Genomic DNA, 17,643 nt, shown 5'->3' with positions numbered 1-17,643 from the left:
GGACATTTTAGGACAGTTTAGGACAGTAGAGAACTGGGACCGAGTTTCAGTTATTTTTAGTTAGATCTTCGAGAGCACGAGACAAGATGGCAAATCTTAGAGTTTAGCGACTTGTGTGCGGCTCATTTCCGTAGATACGTGGCGACCCTGCCAGGACACATACCGGGAGAATCATGGCAAATCCATCAACAGAAACAGCAACAGGAGATGGGCAAAATTTAGGCCCAGAGATGGATATCGAGAAGGAAATAGCGAAGTTGAATTATTATACAGAGCAGACAGATGAGCTCATAGAAATTGGAGACACAGTAGAAGTGGAGATAGCAACAAATAGGGTGAAGGTAATCCACAATAAGATAATTGATTTGACAGGGAGAATTGAAGAGATGAAATTAGAACAAGGGGAATCATCTAGGTCAGTTAGGCAGTGGAAAAAGGATGTGAAAGATAAATATACAGGAATGTTAGAGCAAAATGAGAAAATGTTGAGAGCTTTAACACAAATAGAAACTCAAACAAGAGAGGAAGATCTGAGAAGGGAATTTGAAAGGAAGCAAATTGAGCAGCTAAGGGAAGATAAGAGAATGCTAGAAAGACAAAAGCAATTAGCAGACCATGAAGAGAAAATAAGAAGGGAGAGATACTTACAAGAGAAGTCTTTATGGGAGGAAAGAATGCATGCTGAAATTAAACTTGCAGAGAAAAAGCTAGAAATGGAATGTGGGGCTAAGGCAACCTTTTCAAAACTGCCAGAGCTGAGAGTCACACCATTTAAAGGCACAATAGCTGACTGGATAAGATTTGAAAACATGTTCACAAGTCAAGTTTTAAGTAAGGGGTTTAGTGATGAAGTTAAATTTGGATATTTGTTAGAGATGGTGAATCCCAGAGTAAGGGATAAAATTGCAAATCTGAAACCAGGAAAAGTTGGGCTTGAAACTGCCTGGGAAAGGCTCAAAAAGGAATATGGGCAAAGGAATGCTGTGATAAACACACACATTGATGAAATTGTGAATCTACCTACCATAAAGGGAGTAAATTATGAGAAAATTCAAGAATTTTATGACAAGCTCACAAAGAATTATGATGCCCTGCTGACACTTGATGAAGAAAACATGTTGAGAGGATTTGTGATGACAACATTAAACAAGCTGCCAAATGTCAAGTCTGATTTGGTAAAGCTGGATGATGATTGGGAAAGCTGGGGGATGTCAAAGCTTATTGATAATTTGCAGAAGTGGTTGAAAAGAAACAAAACAGAGGAAATAGGAAAGCCAGTGGAAAAAAGAGAAAAACACTGGTATACAGGTGAAACAAAGGAGAAACACTCAAGAAAATGTATTTATTGTGATCAAGATCATTGGAGTGATAAGTGCAAAACACAGGAAACTATAGAGAGTAGGAGGAGCTTCTTCAGAGCAGAGCTAGAATAAGCTATGCTTCAACTGTGGGAAAAAAGGACACAGAGGGGGATAAGTGTCTAAGTAGGGGGTGCTACTTTTGTAAGGCTAAACACCACAGCAGCCTATGTGAAAAGCAGAAAGGTGAAAGTGAAAAAGGTTCAATTTTAACAGGATTCACACCTTCTGTGGAGGAAACACTCCCACCAATTTTGCCTGTAAGAAATGATGGAAAGGTTATTTGGGCATTCCTTGACACAGGTTCAGGAAGGAATTTCATTTCTAAGGATGCGTTAATGATGCTCAAATCAAAACCTGAGAGATATGAAACAAAAGATGTAACAACTATCAATGGAACAGCAAGAAAAGCCATGCCAATCTTTCAGATGACCATAGAATCATTAGACAAGAAAGCCAGAGAACATATTGAGGTTGCAGGGGTAGAAATGCATGATTTCACAACAGTCAAAAGGCCAGATTTAAGGAAATTGAAACAGCAGTTTAGACACACCAAAGACAAAGAATTCTACATAACAGCATCAGGGGAACATAAAATTCACATGATTATTGGAGACAAAACATACAGCAAACTGAGAACAGAGACAGTTTTCAAGGGGAATGATGATGAACCAATTGTAGAAGGCACATCATTTGGTTGGATTATTCATGGAGGAGAATTTTCTAGCACAAATTGCATGTTCACCAGGGAGCTTGGAAATGAATATGAGAGATTATACAGCCTTGACATACTTGGGGTCGAAGACAGGGGAGAAGATGACCAATTAGATGTTTACAAAGAGTTCAAAGAGAACATTTCCAGACAAAATGATGGAAGGTATGAAGTTAATGTTCCATGGATACCAGGAAGCAATTTGGCAGAAACAAATGAGATGCAGAGCAGAAAGAGATTGAAAAATGTTGAGCGCAAACTGAGGCATGATGAAAAACTGCAGATAGAATACACAGAAATTGTTGAGAATCAGTTAAGAGAGGGAGTTGTGGAGAGAGTTCCAAGTGAACCATCTGGAACAAGAATATTTTACATGCCTCACAAATCAGTTGTAAGAGAGAGCGCTGCTACCACAAAGGTGAGAATGGTATTTGATGCTAGTGCACGCCCAACGCCAACAACAAACAGCATCAATGATTGCATGTACAAGGGACCTGCGTTGCAGCCAAATATTTGGGACATTATGGTCAGAGCAAGAATGACACCATATCTGCTGCTAGGAGACATACAAAAGGCATTTTTACAAATTGGAATTAAATCAGAGGATAGAGATGCATTCAGATTCTTATTCACACTGAGTGGGAAGGAAGAACACCTAAGATTTCTAAGGGTCCCTTTTGGGGGGGAAGCCAGCCCATTTATGTTGGGGGGAACCTTGCAGCACCATTATGAGGAATTTACTAACACAGAGCTAGCCAGTACCCTAGAAATGCTCAGAGAAAATACATATGTAGACAATCTGATGTGTACAGGAATGAGCATTGAAGAGCTTCAAAGATTTAAAGGAGAGGCATCTGAAGTACTAGAGGATGCAAAGTTTCAAATTCATAAATGGGAATCCAACATAGAAAGCCTAGAAAGTGAAAATATGGAGAATCCAAGCAAGATTTTGGGGCATGTTTGGAACAAGGAAGAAGATACTTTGATGGTACCCATAAACAAAGGGGAAGAGGATAAGGTCTCAAAGAACACTGTATTGAGTCAATTAGCCAGAATTTATGACCCCTTGGGAATCATTTCACCAACCCTAGTAGAAGGAAAGAGAATCTTCAGGGAGGCCTGTGATGTGAACAAGGGAGGGGATGCTGAAGTTTCTGAACCCCTTATGAAAGATTATTTGAGATGGATGAGACAGCTGAGAGAATTAAAGATACCAAGAACTTTAGTAAGAGAAATAAGAGCAGTTGATGCAGTGAATTTACACATATTTGCAGATGCAAGTGAAAAGGCATGCTGTGCTGTGACAATTGCAGTAGTGGAACAAGGATCAAGCAAAGTAAAGGGCTTACTCACTTCAAAGTCAAGAATTTCAAAGAGAAACACTTCGATAGCCAGACTTGAGTTGGTTGGGGGGCAAATGGCAGCAAACATGGCCAAGAACATTTGCAAAGCATTGAAGAATTGGCCAATAACATCAATCAATGTGTGGATGGATAGTATGGTGGCCTTATTTTGGATAAACAATCCAGGGAAACAATGGAAAGCATTTGTAGCGAACAGGGTGAGAAAGATTACAGAGATAGGGAATGAAATTGGAATAGAGTGGAAATACTGCCCATCAAGTGAAAATTTAGCAGACCTAGGCAGTCGGGGTGCGAACATAGAGAAAATGGTAGAAAAGAAGTGGTTTGAAGGGCCAGACTGGCTGCTTGAATGAAGAAGAATGGCCAGAACAACCAGTGCTGAAGAGTTCAACAAGAAACTTGGAAGAACAAAGACCAATTAAAGAGGCAATCTAATTCACAAACGAGACAGAGAGTGATGAATGGGATAAGCTTTTAGAGCGTCAAAGCTATTGGAGAACACTTAGAACCACATCATGGTGTTTGAGATTTATCAAAAATTGTCTTGCCAAGAAGAGAAAGGAGAAGGTAACAAGAGGACCTCTGACCACAGAGGAAATTGTGAGTGCAAGAGATCATTGGGTAGTAAGAGAACAAAAATACATTATAGAGATGAAAGAAACACCTGGATGGAAATTGATAAGAAAACGACGAGAAAACAGGTATGCTTCGATGCCAGGGAAGGATTCAAGGGTATCAACCAATCTATTTGGAGAAGAGTCTCTTTACTGAGAAACTGATTCGACACACACACACAGGAAAGTTATGCATATGGGAGTAGCAAATACAATGGGAGCACTGAGAGAGACATGGTGGATACCAAAGATGAGAACATTGGTCAAGAGAGAAATCAGGAATTGCAATGTGTGCAAAGTATTTTCTGCAAAACCATTTGAAGCACCAGCAACAGCTGCGCTCCCAATGTTTCGTACAGTTCAGAGCCTGCCATTCCAGAACACAGGTGTTGACTTTGCCGGGCCTCTCAAGTGCAGGGGGAGTACAAGCAAAGAAGAGATCAAAGTTTACGTGATTATTTTCACTTGTGCTGTGATGAGAGCAGTTCATTTAGAGGTAACAAGGTCACAAACTGCTGAAGAATTTCAGAGGAAGTTAAATGCGTTCATTACAAGGAAAATGAGACCAGAGGTCATAGTCTCTGACAACGCAAGTGTTTTCAAGACAACAGCTGAGTGGATAAAATTGATACGAAAAAGTGAAAAATTGCAAGACCATTTGGCAACTCTAGGCATCACTTGGAGGTTCAACTTGTCGAAAAGTCCCTGGTGGGGGGCGATGTATGAAAAATTAATTAAGGATTTAAAGAAGACATTGTACAAAACCCTTGGAAAAACGCATTTGCAATTTGAACAACTGGAAGCAGTCATCATGGACATAGAGAGGCATTTGAATAACAGGCCATTGACATATGTAGAAAGTGAAAGTGGGGAGGAGCAAGTGCTAACACCTAACATAATCATGTGGGGGAAGGATTCACATACATTTGAAGATGTGGAGGTAGACGAAGAAAGAGTGACCAAGATGTATAAGAGATTGAAGAATGCGAAAGAGCACGTGTGGTCACGTTGGAACAAAGAGTATATCAACAGTTTAATGGAAGTGCATCGTATTAACAGAAAGAAGAGTGCATGTCTGCCACGGATCGGAGAAGTAGTACTAGTTGTTGGTGATGAAAGAAATAAAGGGCAGTGGAAGAAAGCGAGAGTAGAAGAGCTTGTGAAAGGAAGAGACGACGTAGTCAGGGGAGTGCTTTTGAGACACAAAGGACATCTCATAGAGCGACCGGTTCAAGCTATCTGCCCATTGGAGATTGGTTGTCAAGCGAAGGAGTCACAGACAGTGGAAACAATCAAAGGAGCAACTGATGACAAAGTCAATGTGATAACAGTTGAAACAATCAACGGAGCAATCGATGCCAAGGCCAATGTGACAACAAGAGAGAAGAGAAGAGCTGCGGTGGATGCAGAAGTGAAGACGAGACTTTGTTTGGAAGAAGATTGAAGAGGACAACTGCGTACCGTAAAGGTTTGATAAAATTTGACTCAGGTATGTTACTTTACTCAAATTTTAGGGGAGTTTGTGTACGGTACTTTATTATTATCATTTGTTATGTTGATTAGTAGTGGACATTTTAGGACAGTTTAGGACAGTAGAGAACTGGGACCGAGTTTCAGTTATTTTTAGTTAGATCTTCGAGAGCACAAGACAAGATGGCGAATCTTAGAGTTTAGCGACTTGTGTGCGGCTCATTTCCGTACAATTTCACAAATCCTCTGCATATTCTGTGCATATAATATTAACTGACGATAGATTAAACCAAGATTTAAGATTTAATGTATGTGGAGATTTCAAAATGCTAGCATTCCTGTTTGGACTGCAGGGTCGTTATACAAAGTATTCTTGTTTTGTCTGTCTGTGGGACAGCAGAGCAGATGTTGAACACTATGGCAGAAGAGAATAGCCTGTCAGAAATGAATTAACTCCTGGTACACACAATGTACACTACAGTGCTCTGGTTCTTGTATCCTTGCAAATAGAATATTATCCTTGCAAATTGATGCATGCGAGTTGATGCAAATTGATACAGTGGATTTTGCCCAGTGGGAATGATATTTGAATGGACACATGGAAACACCCTATTGTTGCTCGCCTATTGTTGCTCGCCATCGTCATGTAGAAATCCTCTCTCTGGTCTTTAAGGGCAATAATTCACAATGTAACCACCATTAAAAATGCCTACAGAAGTTAACGGACAAAACCAATTAACGAAGAAGCAGAATTTGCCATTAAACTTAACAGGGGCCCAGCAATTTACATCCGTGAATGCAAATGAGTCGCTGTACTCCTTGAATAGGTCGTTAGCTGCGTTGATTAGGTTAAGCCTTGGTTTTGTCAAATGTAACAAATCTTGACTTTGCTGGACTTCTTTCATGCACAATAAACTGCAGTTCTATGTCGCCATGTTGTTAATCTAACAATGACTTGCTGTTTTGCTTTCCCATTTCTTGATGATTTTGGACCAATCCGATGGTTGCGGTCAATTACCGCGTCTGGTACGTCAACTCCAATTTCTGTAGAACGTGTTTAACTTTTTTCAAAACGACTTCATTTGTCTCTTGATCGCTATCTTCAGGGAATCCAATGCTGTCAATCCTTAAGGACAAGCTGCGGGAGTACTGTTCATGGCTTTCTTGGTTTGAATTCAAGTGAGCAATATGACTTTCCAAAAGCGTGTTTTTGGATTCCAAAACATTGATATTTGTCTCCAAGCTTGTTATTTTCTCCATCATGCCAGTGACTAAAGCCATTGTTTCATTTCAGTTATGTCTTTTTTGTCGGCAACATTATGGAACTGTTCATTTAAAGAGGAAATGAAACAAATTTTTTTATGCGTTTAATCGATTTCTCCATCCACAATTGTACAGGAAAAATAATTCGCATTAGCTATTTCAAGAAATAAGAATATTAAAAATAAACTTTAACACCGCTAAACTGACAATAATTTTTCAATAAAAAGAGGCATAGGGGGACAAGACACTAGAGAGCTGTGACGTAAAGTTATGGACACGAAGCGCGCATGTTCATGATTTGAGGACAAATTTTTTAGCTGAGTGGGCGATCGTATCTTGTTGAATTTCTATTTTCACCATGTCGGACGAAAGTGACACTAGTTTAAAAGTTTCCGAAGAAGAAGAGGGAGCAGTTGCTGTTTACGGTGTTCCTGTCAGGCCATACCAATTCGAACCCTTGGCAGACACAGAATCAAGTACCGACGAGGATGACCTAGGCCACGATCATGACGGCCTAACCTCGGCAGTTTTGCGAGAGCGATACGAACAAAATACAGAAGTTAGTTCATGGTAACTTTAATTCCATAAATGACGAATATATGTTTAAAACCCGTTTTCTTTAATTTCAATGATGTATAAATACTGTAGGCATCAACGGAAATAATTAGCACACGTCGCGATAGTGCCTAGGCCCGGAGGGTCGCACCATCGTAAACTTAACTGATGATGACTATGGCATTATGTCTTATTTTTTGCAGGTGTAGATGTGGAAAATGTAAAATTGAACATCTTGTTGGTGCTTTGGAGTACATATGCTGCTTTGAGGTCAAAGAAGCACAGGGTAAACTTGTATTTGACGGAAGCATTGAACAAATATCATGCATTACACAACATGATGATTTCATTGCCATGTCAAATACAACTGTGCTTCAGAATGTTGGCCCACTGCTTAGGGACAGACAAGGAAGGAAGTATCGCAGGAAGGCAGGCCTACACGAGTGAGTAACAAAATAAAATTATCTGAAAGAAATTAAGCATACCTTTTTATAAACATGAAATATATTATATATATACAATCTAGTGAAGCAAGTTATGTATACCATTGATAGTTTTAACAGGAAATAGTTTTGACAATTTTAACAAGTGCTTTCATTTTCATGAGATATTTGAGAGCAGTATCATATCGTTGGTTGGCACGATGGTTGTTTGGCTACATGGGCTGGGAAAATTCCAGACCCCTTCCTGCTTGCATCTATCATGCCATTCGTGAAAAGTTTGCTCGTGGAACTACTAAAGGCTATAAAGTTTCAGAAAAAAGAAATTAAAGGTTTGTTAAAACTATGTATTTTGATAAATCTTTCATACTTTTAGCAAAGTATAGGGTGTTCTTCAAAATGTGTTGAAATATCATTTGACTTGATTAATTTTTGAATTGCAAGGTGTATCCTTGTTGTCTTCGGAACAATAAAGTAGATATTTAGAAATCTATCAGAAGGCTTAAATAAAAAATCAATCCAAATCAGGGGCAGGAATTCTTAGGGTGACCTTTTCTTTGATTCCCACAATTTTTACATTTTGGTGTTTTTCTACCCACAACAGGGGTCATTGCTGCTGTTTTCTGCTCCTCCAACATTGCTTCTTGCTCCTCCGCTACAATGCATAAAAAGCTGAATTTAACATACATTGCAATCATTTGGTTTTTTAAATTATATTTTGGCATAAAAATATTACATAGACTATGCATGTGATGACAAGGTCATTATAAATCAATAATAAAACAAAGAATAGTTTTTCATAATTTTTTCATAAAACAAAGAACAGTTTTTCATAGTACAGCTACAGAGACTGCAGAAACAAAAAAGGTGATTACATAAATAGAGGTAGAGGCTCAGGGGTAGAGGCTCAATCTCATATCAGATGGAAAACAAAGTCAAAAGGCATTTTGTGATGTACCTTGGGGGTAAAGTGTAACCATGTCTTTTGACTGTCTCTCTTTGAAATGCTGAATGGCTTCCTGCTGTCTTTTGCGATTTGGAAATTGATCCAAAAGTGAGCCAGGATTCTTTCTTTCATATCTGTTGCTGATGGTTGCTAGGTCGGTCTTTGTTTCATACAGCAGCACATCCATGATATCCTGAACATATCCTGTTAAAAACCAAAAACATTTTATTTTTTTTTGAAAAACTAGTCAAATTAGATTGAATAATGTGTGAAATGTATACCACACTCACCATAAGTAGGCATAACAGGTATCTTTCTCACAATTTCTTCACCTAGTTTATATTTGGGATAAGAAACTTTGAAGTAGTCGTCTCCTGTGTTTGATGTCATCTGTTTTCTTTTAAGGTTTTCATGGAAATGCAGTGTTGCCAATGCATGTCTAGAAAAAATGATATTTAAATTTTGTTCAAACTTTGCACCTTTAATCTCTATTTAAATATTCTTGTTGACTCCCCTTATAATAACGTAATTGAGGGTAACATGTATTTTGGCTAACTGAATAAAAAGTCAAAATTATATTTATATATGGACAACATGTTTAACTTTTCACTACAGGCCTTTCCAAAATATTCCATTATTTTAATTATGTTTGAAAATAGGTGTAAATAGCTTTGCTCTTTGCAAGAATCTCAGTGCCAAACTTTTACCTTACATTCGTTCCCATCCAGGAGAAATGCAACATTTTTGGGTGCCATTGATTAAGAGTTGAATGAAAACTCTCAAGACAACTGGTTTGGTCATTGGATGATAGCATCTTAACTGCACCGCAAAGTTTTGGATCAGATACAATTGCCTTCAGTTTGTCAAATGGCGCTGTACCTGTAAAGTATATATGGAAAAGTGAGAAAGAAAATCTACCTGTTTTCCACAAACTAGTGTTATTGAAACAAAATGTCAACAAAAAGGAATGATGTATAATTACCTATTTTGATCCATTTTCTTCTTTCAGTAATTGGTTCATGGACACAATTTTTAAATAGGGGGTCTTCGTGATTCCTGTGCTTATTTGCAACATGGTTAGTAAATGATTTCCATTTTGCCAAAACAAGGTCTCCGAATCCAACTTGAGTTGAGGTTGCACACCAGTAAAGGTGATTTCGAATCCCTTTCATCCACAGAAGAAGTATCTCACATCCCTTCTCTTTCCCGCTACTTCTTACCCTTTTCATAATTGATTTCACCACATGCCATAAGTCGAAATAATGTTTTGTTATCATTTTTTATTTTCTATCCATATTTTATCATTTTTGATAAAATATGGAACCTTACCTGAACAATTTCAAAATGAACAATTTTCACCAATGTACAGCAAAGCATGGTATAGGCACCATATTTCGCACTATGGCCCATCGAGTCGAATCGACCATCACCACACCATACCAGATCCTCTCTATTGGCAAGCTCACTCACCAGTTTTGAACGATAGACTTCCCAATGTCTTAGAACAGATGGAAAAAGGAACTTCTGTTGATGATAGTAGTAGGTTCTAGCCGTATATGCTGATAATCCCATGTGCCGAAAAACCAGAAGTATCTTGCTTATGGAGGCACCTGCCATAAGGCTTCCAAAACTTAGCAACAAATTGCCTGCTGGAAAACCGCCCTTCATCGTTGGTTGGGACTTCCAGGTGAATGCATTTTCTCCACATGCCGTACAATCCTGCCTTACTGTCACCATGGTTCCATTCTTTTTCATTGATACAGATGGATGATCAGCTCTACATCGGAAACAGAACATACTAAACAGGTTGAATAGCAGCGAGTAAAATACAATGAACTTTGGTTCACTCCCGACAGTGTAGGTTGCATCAATAGCATTTGTCAGATGGGTGTGAAATTTCAGCAGGAGTAAATAACTTTTCTTTTACTAATATACTATTTCTTTCCAAAAAAGTTATTTTACTTGTTTTAATAAATGACATATGATAAATGAATGAATACACTATAAAGAGGGATCAATATTACACATATATTCCTTCCGTATGATTTTCTTTTGTTTACAAGTTCAACAAGTTGTCAAATTTCCCCAATCGAATATAACAGTATGGTGGAGAATTTTGTTCATACCTTTTCTGTCATATTATTTCACTTTCAATTAAAAATTTGATTATACAATGATGTCATCATGATAGTTTTACCTAATGTTCCCTCTTGTTTCATTGGTTACTTTTTCATCATCATCATTTTCATCACTGTCTATTTCTTCCTCATTTACAAATTCTTCGTCGCTGTCTTCAGATTCATCTTGAGCTCCTACTGGATTCCACTCATCATCATTTTTAGCGAAACTTTTGCAGGAATCAGAATCACTGTCTGTCTCTTCAACGTCCATGTTATTTACGAGCTTAGTTGGCTGTCCTTGTTTTGACTCTCTGAATTTCTTAACTTTGCGTTTTAGATAATTGATTGCCTACAAACAAAGCGTAAATGAGAATGGGTTACAAAAATAAATTTATATGGAAATGAGATGGAATTGAAATTTGGCATATCGGCAAATATTATTATGTACCATGAACTTACATTCTTTTGACTTGTTAATTTCCTTTTCTGTTTTATTATTTTCAGATTTTGGCGATTCACTCTTCGGTTCAAATTTTTCAATCTTGATGTTTTCACCTTGCAATCTTGACAGGATAGACTTGACACATCTACAAATGGAGTTGCTTCCATGCTGGTTTCTGTAAAGACTGTCTGCGATTTATCAGTTTTAGAAGATGTTGCTTCGTCGAATAATGGCTCTTCAAATAGGTCCGTTTGTGTATCCGCTACAGAAACTACATTCATTGCATCTCTTACACCCTGAAAAACAGAATGTGAATTTGAGCTACAAAATTTATGGAATCCAGAGGCGTTGCCAAGGGGGTTCGGTAGGTGTGGTACCCCCTCCCCCCCCCAACACTGAGGATTTTTGCCGGAAAAAGCAATTTTGTACTCTTCCTGTAACCTTTTTGCAACAATTGTAACTTATTCACATTTTTGTAGTAGTTGAACTTTCAAAGTATGGCATTAAAGTATGAACTTTGAAACAGAAAAACAACATATAAAGGTATTTATTTTTTTACCACAACCTGAATGAGTGAGATACGCCCTTTTTGTTGGCAAAAGTTACTTCTTTAACCCTCCAAAAAAAATTTTTGGCTCCGCCCCGGATGCAATCGATAAAATTTGATAAATGTTTTATATGCACACATATATTTTGTAAAGCTTCAAATTGGAAGGGCCCGACTTTTGTAGAAGATACAAAATATTGTTTTTTTAATTGCAATGCCAACATTCTAAAAAAAGTCGTCACAATTAACACCAATAGTTTGTTATGAAAACTTTAATCACGTGGCGATTTTGATAAAACCAATTGTTTTGTGTAAACGGACAAGAAGTGGCGAGTTCTGTTAACTTTTTATTCTGTTGTACCCAATCTACTAATTTTAAGGGGGAAGGTTTAAACGCGAGCTCCACGTTTAAACCAAGATATATACGTTTGAAAGGGGCCTCAACAAACAGAGATATATATTGTAGTTGACCTTGTCATTTTATGTATCGTATCTTTTGCTTTATATAAACGTTAATTAAAGGAATATATTGAAAAATGAAGTAGACAAAGAAAATGAAATCTTACCTTTCTTCTTTCCCGTTTAGACTGAGACGTTGAATTTCCTTCATTTCCGGTTGAAGCCACGTATACTGTCGGAACAGCATCTCGCTGTAAAAACCTATTTGTTTTTGAAGTGTCGTACCCCTCTAGTAGACTAGCTACGCTCCTTGTGTAGCAACCTGGTTCAAAATGATCTGAGCAGAGGACGGGGTTTGAAAATTCTCTTGGGTCAAAATTGGGCCTACGCTTTCTAACAAATTTAGTCCACTGCCGGCGTACAGCAGGGTCCTTTGGAAAACGATGGATTCTTATTCCCTTAGTATAACTGTCATTACAACAGCTTTTATTGTCTAAAGTGCTTGCAACACATCGTAGACCACCACGAACCTTAGTTTTGTTACCTGACTCCATAGCTAATCTAAAGTTTCAGTACATAGAAAAGGGATGTAAATATTGTGAAACACCGCACGTGTCCATAACTTTACGTCACAACATTCAAAACGAGACTAGTTAAACAGCGAGCGGTCGGTGACACTTTTTCGTTGAAAAACTGAAGTCAGTATCGCTCTCATAGTTTAGCCGAAAATTCTCTAAATACATTGAACTTTTGGATTATAAGGTAATTTATTCTGGGGATTCAGGATTTAACAAAAAAAAATTGGTTTCATTTCCTCTTTAAGTAAGATTTTAACCCTTCGGATACCACCATATTTTCATTTGCCATATTTAAACCATACTTCAAGATGTAACCCAGCTTAAAATTTGTCTTTTTACATCACGACGAAAAAGTGTGACTGTTCCATAGGATAAATAGCATGGATTTTGGCTTACTAAAGGATTGGCTTACCATAAAAACTTTTGGGAAAATATGTATACACACAGAATTTCAAGAAGTTACAGTGGTTTGTTGTCCAACTTTTGAATTTTGACCTTTTGTATTTTGTTCATTTTCCCTTTAATTTGTTCTACAAGCTTGTTCTGCTCTTATAATAGACACGGTGTGCCACCATTTGCGACAGTTCTGAAATTCAGATGTAGAAAGACTATTGTATCACCAAGGCCTCTCTGTGTTAAATTGACTTGGAAAAAGAAAAGGGTGTGCTTTTTGCATCTAAATTTCAGATTTGGGTAAATCACACTTCATTCTGTACTCCACAGACATGCTTTAGCTGCACTTCATTTCAACTACAACTTAAGAAGAGAAGTCAAAGTTTTGGAAGATGGCTCTTTGCAAGTAACCATCCATTACCCAAAGTTTAAAAATGGCCAAGCAAGAATAAAGGATGTGAGGGTATGCCAAAAGTTTTGTAAGAGCTGCTCAGCTCATTTTTGTTGCAATAGTATTTTGAAAATGATGTAACTTTAGGACCTTAGGAGATCCTAGAGAAAAGTTGTTAGAAAGAGAAAAAATCCTTTACTAGGATGATGAAAAGCCCTAAAGTTTGCACTTTTATACCATAGATTATGTAAGGGAGCTGGTTGCTACAACAGTTAGCAGCATCAGTGAGCTCATGTTGGAAGCAGCCTGTAAAGATTTAAAAAGAATGACTTCCCCACCCTTGTGTGCTGAATTCGTAAAAGAAAGCAAAGAGGATGCCTTAAAGAAAGACAGGACAGGAAAAAATTAGAAACTTAAAATGTTCCAGGAACATCTTCACGTATGTAATGTGGATGAGTATTTGTAACATTCTAGTCGATCTATCAGAGGTGGGTCACATATTTGCTGTCAAAAGAAAAGTTATTACATTGTGCGAGGTTTCTCTTGCAGAATTCACTGTGTTGTATGCTTTTACTCTAGGATCAAGGATTTAAATGGTATGCCTAATGACGATATCAGTGAGCTGTAATCAGTACACCTGTTTAAAATATGTCAAAGACATGCTTTAATAGGAATTTGATGAGCCCTTCTTATTAAGACAAGACTTCTTAAGCATTGGCGGATCTACAGGGGGGGCCGGGGGGGCCATGGCCCCCCCCAAACGATTCGACAACGAGAAACTTTGAATGAAAAGACAGTAAATACATTAACTAAACATGTAAATTGATAAGGTAAAAGTTTTTGCATAACAAGAAACTAGTTGTTTATATAACTAACAAACCAAAATTACTTATTACATTACATGAGAACACTAACTGCGAGCATAGAAACATGAGAGCTTTGATTGAGTAATTTTGTGGAAATCAGTGATCCCAACTGATGTCAATATATTCAGAAAAGAATTTGAAAAGGAAGTAGCTATATCGTAGCAAAAACGTTATCGGAGATTTTGCCTTTGAAACGAAAAGCTACATGCGAGCTCATTTTGCGCGAGAAGTGGTGTGTTTCAATGTTGAGTATTGCGATATAATAGCAACGTCATTTTGTCCATCTTTTAACTACTTACAGCTTTAATGGGATTCGTCTTGATTTTAATGCTGCGAATGAGTCAATGAGTTTATCGCTCGTTGGTGTTCTGTCACGGTGAACTTGCAGAAGAAGTAGGGATTCTAATCTCTCCTCAGACATTGTTGACCGAATTGCTGTCAGGGTACTATTCAGTTTAGAAAATAGTCGTTCGGGTTCTGCTGTTGTCACCGGTAGCACAGTGAGAATGTTGAGTAATGTATGCAAATTAGGAAATACATCACCTTGGCAGTCGCCTAAAGCGCCGATAGCGGTATTTGCTACTGTACTTGTTCCACGTGACAGCCATTGCTGCTTCCAAATTTCATACTCTCCTTCAACAATGGACAAGGGGTCTAAAAAGACTCCGTATTTTAGTGCTGCAGGCAAAATATCTTGCCAAGTTGATTCTTTGACGAAACAAGGCAGAATTCTTGTAAGCGTCGCAATCTTCTGCTGATGGGGACCAAATCTTGCTTTCATATCTCCAGCCACTTCATCAAGAAGAGGTAAAAACACATTGATACGATAATAATCAATGGCTTTTTGATTGGCTTCACCTGCATTTGATCTGAACCTGGATTGACTGACTGCTCGAGGAATTGCGTGCATCTCTTCTCTGGTCACTCCAATATTTTCGCCAAGAAGCATTGCCTCTTCAAACATCGAAGCAAACTCATTTTCTTCACCTTTACGCCACGTGTAAAGCTTTGACTGTGTCGCAGAAATCGTCGACATTGCTTTCACAAGATCGCTACCAATTTGTTGCAAAGAACGGGACACTGGGCGAAGTACAGCAGACACTTTCTCGGCCAATACTAGCGCTACAAGGAACTGAGGGTCTTGCAAACTTTTTAACAATCTCCTGGCATCTTTTCTTGTATCTAATGAGTCCCAAGCGAGCATTTCCTCCAAGCACACAACGATGTAAGGCAAAAGCTGTCGTGCAACCAAAACTGATTCATGTCTTTCGACAAATCTTGTTTCACAGAGGGTCACCAACTGCCGTCGCTGAAGCTCTTCAATTGATTCTCGTGCTATGACTGCTTGCAAATAGCTGTTTCTTTTCGCATGCTTGAAGAAATTGTTGATATCTTTGATGTCATCCATGCAATGTCTGATTGCTGGTATCTTTGCGGCTCGAGAACAACTTAGATTTAGCGCGTGCATGCAGCAGTGGAAGTAGTCAGCGAGTGGCGCAGCAGATTTGATAAAGGAGCAAACACCAACTCGCTCACTGGACATCGATGCAGCACCATCATATCCTTGACCAACGAGGTACTGCAAATCCAACCCAAGCTCACTTATATGGCGGAGTAGAGTCTCCCCTATTGCCTTGCCACATAGCTTAATTTCATTGTGCTCTGTTTCATCTGATTGGTCACTGCTTTTTATGTCTGCAATCAGGTCTAAAATTGCGACCGGTTCTTCTTTGATAATTTTTGGCACATTTTTTGTGTCAATGTAACGAATTGCAATGACCAACTGTTCTCGTTTCGCACAATCTTGGGTTTCGTCGGCCATTATTGTCCAGAATTTTGCATTTTTTACATCTCTTACTATGTCCTCTTTGACAATATTTCCTGCACAGGCAATTAGCTCGTTTTGTATCGTTTTGCTTACCAAAGAAGCATTGCGTTTGCAAGATTTCAAGTGATCTTTCAAGTTTGTATCTCCTCCCCGTACTCTCAATCGCAGCAATGCCCTGAAGTTTCCATCATTGTGCTTGGGTTCCATCCCAGTTGAATCTACTGGTCCATCATCACGATGGCCTCTAAGCGCAATATTTTGCCTGGCGCATGTTAGAAGGGTGTCGATGATGGGAACCAGCGCAGTCCTGTTTCTTTCAATCTCTTTCTGCCTTTCAATGTTCATTATTGATCGAACGTCCTTCTCACTCCCAGGTGTTGCACGGCTCAAGAACTCCGTGTACTTTATGGCACATGTCTTATGAAAAGATGTTTCTTGGTGACTTGTGAGGGCTCCATTTTTCCCTGTCAAGTCTGAAAAGTTTACAAGAGGCTTGTTAACAAGTTTGCCCATTGACTGGCCTGCTCCACCTCCGTATTGTGCACCTCTTCCACCTCCACTCTCGCACGTCTTGAATAAAACGCAATAAACACACCAAGCACCGCAACATTTTGGCTCTCTGCTGACAGCTAGCCAGGGGAAGGTTTTCAAGTGATTTTCACCCAGAAAACGCTTCGTTGTCGAGGACATACCAACCATGAGCTGATTCTTTGGTTTTTTCTTTTCAGAAAATGGATATTCATCCCTTCTCTGCGGCACCCACCTCTTCGATAAATATGCTTCCCTTTCGTTATCTGTCAGCTGTTCTCCTCGTTTTGTTTTCATTATAGCTCTACCAATGTCATATCTATCAGATATTGCAACATTTACTTGTGTCGCCATACAACAGAGGTCTGGGTGTGTTTCCTCTTCAGGACAATCCTGGACTACCGCAACTTGGCTTTGTGTGTCGAATTCTTCACCAGTAGATTTTGATTCAAATTCTTGGCAAGTGGTAGTTTCACATGTTTTAGAGATTTCAGGGTTATCTCCAACTGAACTGGTGCGGCTACTTTTTGAGAAGAATGAGTCAAGAGTTCTTGATTTCTTTGGTGGACCAGACATTTTAATCAAACCTCCAGTCGGCTTTATTCTCTCGCTTTCAGTGAGGCAATAAGTTGCAAGTGGATGTGTAACACAAGAATTATGATAAGCCTAAAACAATAGTTCAATGCAAAATTAGATGTGACCGGATCTCGCGGCTCATATGGACTATGGTTTAACACAAATCATGACTGCGATCATGAATGAATGACGTCTGCAAACGTTAATGGTTGAGAAAGTTATGGCTAAAATGGGTTACAGTTCAAACATTGTT

At 38.6% G+C, this 17,643-nt stretch overlaps 7 protein-coding genes and 1 pseudogene across 7 annotated transcripts; 4 read left to right on the top strand and 4 right to left on the bottom strand.

Moving 5' to 3' along the window:
* The first annotated feature begins 39 nt into the window (after window positions 1-39).
* On the top strand, window positions 40-3,056 carry LOC135691474 (uncharacterized; annotated as a pseudogene).
* Window positions 3,056-3,787, top strand: LOC148959739 (uncharacterized). Its single transcript, XM_089110361.1, has one exon. It carries the CDS (start codon window positions 3,056-3,058, stop codon window positions 3,785-3,787), a length of 732 nt encoding a protein of 243 aa, XP_088966487.1.
* A 267-nt stretch (window positions 3,788-4,054) lies between these two features.
* Window positions 4,055-5,704, top strand: LOC135687986 (uncharacterized). Its single transcript, XM_089109969.1, has one exon. It carries the CDS (start codon window positions 4,239-4,241, stop codon window positions 5,490-5,492), a length of 1,254 nt encoding a protein of 417 aa, XP_088966095.1. The 5' UTR covers window positions 4,055-4,238; the 3' UTR covers window positions 5,493-5,704.
* Window positions 5,705-6,249: 545 nt separating this feature from the next.
* Window positions 6,250-9,589, top strand: LOC148959738 (uncharacterized). Its single transcript, XM_089109989.1, has 4 exons — window positions 6,250-7,351; window positions 7,540-7,779; window positions 7,944-8,108; window positions 9,451-9,589. Exons 1-3 carry the CDS (start codon window positions 7,140-7,142, stop codon window positions 8,104-8,106), a joined length of 615 nt encoding a protein of 204 aa, XP_088966115.1. The 5' UTR covers window positions 6,250-7,139; the 3' UTR covers window positions 8,107-8,108; window positions 9,451-9,589.
* Window positions 7,773-9,999, bottom strand: LOC148959737 (uncharacterized). Its single transcript, XM_089109981.1, has 5 exons — window positions 9,705-9,999; window positions 9,430-9,601; window positions 9,013-9,161; window positions 8,735-8,926; window positions 7,773-8,431 (listed from the first exon to the last, which is right to left on the bottom strand). Exons 1-5 carry the CDS (start codon window positions 9,997-9,999, stop codon window positions 8,301-8,303), a joined length of 939 nt encoding a protein of 312 aa, XP_088966107.1. The 3' UTR covers window positions 7,773-8,300.
* A 10-nt stretch (window positions 10,000-10,009) lies between these two features.
* On the bottom strand, window positions 10,010-10,860 carry LOC148959736 (uncharacterized). Its single transcript, XM_089110360.1, has 2 exons — window positions 10,849-10,860; window positions 10,010-10,642 (listed from the first exon to the last, which is right to left on the bottom strand). Exons 1-2 carry the CDS (start codon window positions 10,858-10,860, stop codon window positions 10,010-10,012), a joined length of 645 nt encoding a protein of 214 aa, XP_088966486.1.
* On the bottom strand, window positions 10,598-14,298 carry LOC148959735 (uncharacterized). The gene is made up of 3 exons (XM_089109980.1): window positions 12,398-14,298; window positions 11,302-11,580; window positions 10,598-11,191 (listed from the first exon to the last, which is right to left on the bottom strand). Exons 1-3 carry the CDS (start codon window positions 12,782-12,784, stop codon window positions 10,916-10,918), a joined length of 942 nt encoding a protein of 313 aa, XP_088966106.1. The 5' UTR covers window positions 12,785-14,298; the 3' UTR covers window positions 10,598-10,915.
* A 455-nt stretch (window positions 14,299-14,753) lies between these two features.
* LOC135684683 (52 kDa repressor of the inhibitor of the protein kinase-like) lies at window positions 14,754-17,390 on the bottom strand. The gene has a single exon (XM_089110359.1). It carries the CDS (start codon window positions 17,388-17,390, stop codon window positions 14,754-14,756), a length of 2,637 nt encoding a protein of 878 aa, XP_088966485.1.
* Window positions 17,391-17,643: the final 253 nt, after the last annotated feature.

The sequence above is a fragment of the Rhopilema esculentum genome, chromosome 9 (genome assembly GCF_057945365.1).
Source record: "Rhopilema esculentum isolate cy_ngs chromosome 9, ASM5794536v1, whole genome shotgun sequence".
Taxonomy (NCBI): Eukaryota; Metazoa; Cnidaria; class Scyphozoa; order Rhizostomeae; family Rhizostomatidae; genus Rhopilema; species Rhopilema esculentum.
The sequence above is the reverse complement of the archived record's forward strand: the minus strand, read 5'-3'. Positions and strand labels throughout refer to the sequence as shown.